Source organism: Enhydra lutris, unplaced genomic scaffold (genome assembly GCF_002288905.1).
Source record: "Enhydra lutris kenyoni isolate GAN:26980312 unplaced genomic scaffold, ASM228890v2 scaffoldscaffold22, whole genome shotgun sequence".
NCBI lineage: Eukaryota > Metazoa > Chordata > Mammalia > Carnivora > Mustelidae > Enhydra > Enhydra lutris.
Window position 1 is genome coordinate 3,314,410 of NW_019154106.1, and position 4,251 is coordinate 3,318,660.

The 4,251-nt window shown below is 62.2% G+C and overlaps 1 protein-coding gene across 1 annotated transcript; it reads right to left on the bottom strand.

Moving 5' to 3' along the window:
* Positions 1-454: 454 nt before the first annotated feature.
* LOC111149616 (Fas associated via death domain) lies at positions 455-4,047 on the bottom strand. Its single transcript, XM_022506774.1, has 2 exons — positions 3,699-4,047; positions 455-1,643 (listed from the first exon to the last, which is right to left on the bottom strand). The coding sequence occupies exons 1-2, from the start codon at positions 3,982-3,984 to the stop codon at positions 1,273-1,275; spliced, it is 657 nt and encodes a 218-aa protein (XP_022362482.1). The 5' UTR covers positions 3,985-4,047; the 3' UTR covers positions 455-1,272.
* Between the last annotated feature and the right edge of the window lie 204 nt (positions 4,048-4,251).

Here is a 4,251-nt window from a genome sequence, read left to right on the forward strand (position 1 = left end):
GAGCTTGAGGTCCACAGAGTAGGGCCACGGCTCTCTCCTTTCCTGCGGTGGCCCAGCCCTCACCCTGCCTGGCATCAGTATGGACTTGCTGAAGGCATGCAGGGACTCCAAGGCTGGTCTGTAGCTTAGCAGGACAATGCGGCCAGGACCTCATGTGGGGCTCTCCCAAGATCACAGCCGAAGGCCTGAACAAGGCACGGCCACGCGGCTCTGATGCCGCTCAGTGGCAGGTGGGCCCAAAGCTGGTGGAAGGTGGCCTCTAGCTGAGCAGTCTGCTGGGCACGAACGCTCCCCTGTTCAGTGGCTCCCGGAGCTGTTAGGAGTCTGGCCACCCTGCTCACGTTCAGCCTAAGAGAAGCGGCCCAGGGTACTGAAATCGACCACAACGGGACTTTTGAGAATATGAGAGATGAAGTAATCCTCAAAAGGAATGTAAAATTCTGGGTCATGGAGCTTTCCACTGTAAAAGAATAAGCTTTAATAGGATTACCATAAAAGCAGAAAGACCACTTTTTAAGATTACAGGATCCTGTTATCAGAATAGTGATTTTGATACAAAACAGTAAACTGTGGCATCACAGAAGTCATAGTATTTCTGAGAACTCCCGCTGGTGAAGCACCGAGGGCATCCACCGCCCGAACACTGGACGATCCTATCGCAGGCCGTTCTCACGAGTATTACTATCCTCCCCCCCCCCCCCGCCCCCGGACACCCTCAAGGGCCATTACCCCACCAGGGACCTCCACACCGCCTGCCCTGGTGTATGGGTCTAGCCAATGGCCTCAAAGCCTGTGGCCAACTGTGGCAGCAACAGAGTGACCCAGTGGTCACCGTGTGGGCTCTGGAGCCCGACAGCCTTGGTTCCACCCCCGGCTCTCCCACTGCTACGGACTTTGTCTAGCCACGGACTGCACACGGTCCCCACCTGCTGAGTAACAGCACTGAGCACCACTGACGTTGACGTTCCTTCTACCTGCTGGGCATGGATCCAAAACTTCCTCGAACAGGGCTCATCTCATGGGACAACAGACCCTCCCTCTCAAGGGCGATCCTGAGGCACGAATGAAAGCATCTGCACGGCGGCTGAACCCCCCGGGCACCACTCCGTGAAGCCAGCTGTGGCTCGAGCGCCGGGGTCCCTTGTCCTGGTGCCCTGCTAGGTCATCATAGCACAGGCGCGTGGAAGGCACTTGGTCAACTTTGGTGGTGGGGGGGGGACCCAAGTTCGGGCTGCGTGGATGCCCTCGGGCCCCTGGAGAAGAGCAGCTGGGTCACCAGGGGCCCCCCAAGGCAGGCCCATTCAAATCCCAGGACGTCAGAGACTCGGCGGGGCTCTTGTCCCCACCTCCACTGCTCGCAGTCTCGCTCTCATTCTCCCGGGCCTGCTGATCCTCCAGGACGAGGTCGGCCACCAGGTTCAGCTGGCAGGCCCTAAGCGCCCTCACCAGGTGGGACACTGTCGCGTCCTCCCTCTCGGCGCTCTTCCAGACTCTCAGCGACTCCCTCACCTGCTCGGTCAGGTTGCGGGGATACTTCTCCTCGATGGCATCGATCTTGGCGTCTGTCACTTTAAGGTGCCGGGCCAGTCTTCTCCAGTCCCTCCCCACGTTATCACAGACGATGTCAAATGCTGCACGCAGGTCTGGGGGAAGAAGAGAATGATTTACCAGAGGTTTGGGGGACACGTTTGGGGACGAGTAACCCCATATTCCAAAGCGCTTCTCGGTGCTGCCCAAGTACTGGGGACACGAGAGGTCCTCCTGCAGAGGCTGGGGTCACGCAGTAGGGGGCCAGGGGGAGGTCAGAGAAAGCCTGAGGGGGGCCTCCGGTCCTGCCACCAGCCCACTCCATTGGCCAAAGAATGTCCCCAGCCGCCACATTCTGGAAGAGGTGGAAGGATGCTGTCCTGCAGCCTCCAGAGAAAGCCCGGCTCTGCTGACAACTTGACCTTTGACTTCTGTTTCCCGAACTGCGAAGGAATCAGTTCCATGTCACTTCAAGGTCCCGAGTTGTGGTCCTTTGTACGGCAGCCCTGGAGCACGAAAACACCCCAATTCTTATTTTGGAAGCTGCCTGGACTGACCACCAGTCTTTGGTCCCTGGCTACCGTGTCCTCATGGGTGGAAAGGTCATGACTGAGACCAGCAGGTGGGGCACTACCGACCCTCACAGGTAGTTTCTGGAATGGCGGTAGCGAGCAGAGAGGAAGGGCAAAACGCTGCTCAGAGGGCCCCAGCAAATGTGTCTTCAGCTACACACCCCCAAGGTGCTGTCAGCCTGTGTGCCGACTCCTCCGTCCCCTGCAGGTGGGCAAGCGGGCACTTGTGTTACTGTGACCAATGGTACAGAGAGGGAAACTGAGGCACAGGGAAGAGGAGTATTTTCCTGATGCCATGCAGCTAGACAACGGCACAGCTAGAAGGGGAAACCCTACGAGCCCGGTGCCAATGCACCCGACCAGGACGCTACCCCGTCTTCTGAGCGAGAGTAATACAGGATGGGCCCTCATCAACCCACCCCTACCTGGTAATCTCCGGTGTGCTCTCTTGCAACACACAAGATGTACACGCATAGACGGACGGATCTGTGGTGTGTGCACGGGCTTCTAAATGTATCATGTCCCCAATCTCCCCCCTGCTCAATGTCCTTAAAAACGTAGCTCTTCTACGTCCTGTCCTGTTTGCACGGCCTGGTGCGCATGTGTATGCTTACACAGGGGTGTGTGTGAGTGTGTCTGGACAGGAAGTCTGAATCCGACTGATCCCAGGCAGAGCAGTCCCGTCCCCATCTGCAGCAGTAAGCACGAGTCTTTATGGAGCAACACCCGTGCTGCTATGGGTCTACCCTTTCTGACCTGGTGACCTTCTGACCGAAGGGCTGATGCCAGGCAAGAGCTTCGAGCCTATGAGAGGTGTCCCCAGAGCACTCCCCAGCACCCCTCCCAGGGCTCTGAGAACACAGGGGTGTGGCTGAGACGCCCTGCTCTACCCAGGTCTCATTTTCACTCCAGGAGGACTGTGCAAGCCCCAGAGGAGGGAAGGAAGAGGGGATGCCTGCGCACAGAGTAGGAAGCCACGCTGAAGGGCCTTGGTCAGAGAGGGGTAGGGCTAATCCCGCCCGCCCGCCAAGGCTGCCTCAGTTGGTCCCAGCCAGCAACGGGCCGGGCATCTCGGGCTCCTCACTGCACCTCCCAGCCCCGGTCCTCCGGCCTGTAAGACACGAAGAGGGATCGAGCGCGGAACCCGAGCACAGGGCTATCCCGAGGACTAAGCCGCTGGGCGAGAGCCATTCCCTGTTCTCCGCGTCAAGGACGCCAGTGGGGCGCTCCCAGAGGCGGAAGGAAAACGAAAGCAGCGGCGGCGCACCTAGCTCCCCCACCCAGGGGCGGTGCGCGACGCCCTCTCCTTCGGAGCGCTCTCGTTCGCCGCAGGCAGGGGGGACGGAGCGGCGGCGAGCTGGGTGTGTGCGTGTCCACGTCTTCCACCCCTTAACTTCCAGGCGCTCGGGCTCCCCATCAGCAAAGCGGGCGGCTGACCGGCCTCCCGCTAGCGTCGGGAGAAAATCCGCGCAATCGAACGCGGGGAAGGGGAACCCCGGAGGACCGGCCGAGCTACCGCGGGGCGCACGGGCCGGGCCAGGCCCCCAGCTTCCCCGGCCCCGCCCCGCCCCGCCCCCGCCCCCGGCGCCGCGCGCCCACCTCGCTCCTCCGGCGGGGCCCTGCCCGCCGCGCCCGCCTCGAAGCCGTCCAGGCGCTGCAGCAGGTCCTGGCGCCGCAGCGACACAAGCAGCTCGCGCAGCAGCTCCGTGTGCTCGGCGTCCAGCTCGTTCTGCTCGAGCAGCACCGCGAACAGGTCCAGGCCGCAGCGCACGCTCTCCAGCTTCCGCTTGCCCACGCGGCCCCGGCACAGGAACTTGAGCTCGGTCAGCTCGTCGTCCGACAGGCCGGTGGACACCGAGTGCAGTAGCACCAGGAACGGGTCCATGGCGGCGGCCGCCCGAGCCCCGCTCCGCCCCACCCGCCTCCCCGCTGCCGGGTCTCCGCGTCACTCAGCTCGCGCCGCCGGAAGTCCGCGCCCACGCCCACTCTCCCGCGGTCTCGCGAGAACTCCAGGACATGCGCATGCGGCCCTGGCCCTGCTGTAGCCGTTTCCGCCCGGGAGGTGCCCCGCGGCCGCCAGGGGACGTTCCCGGAGAGCTTGCGGCTCCAGGCTGTAGGGCTTCCGCGCCTGCGCCCTGCAGACCGTCTACCG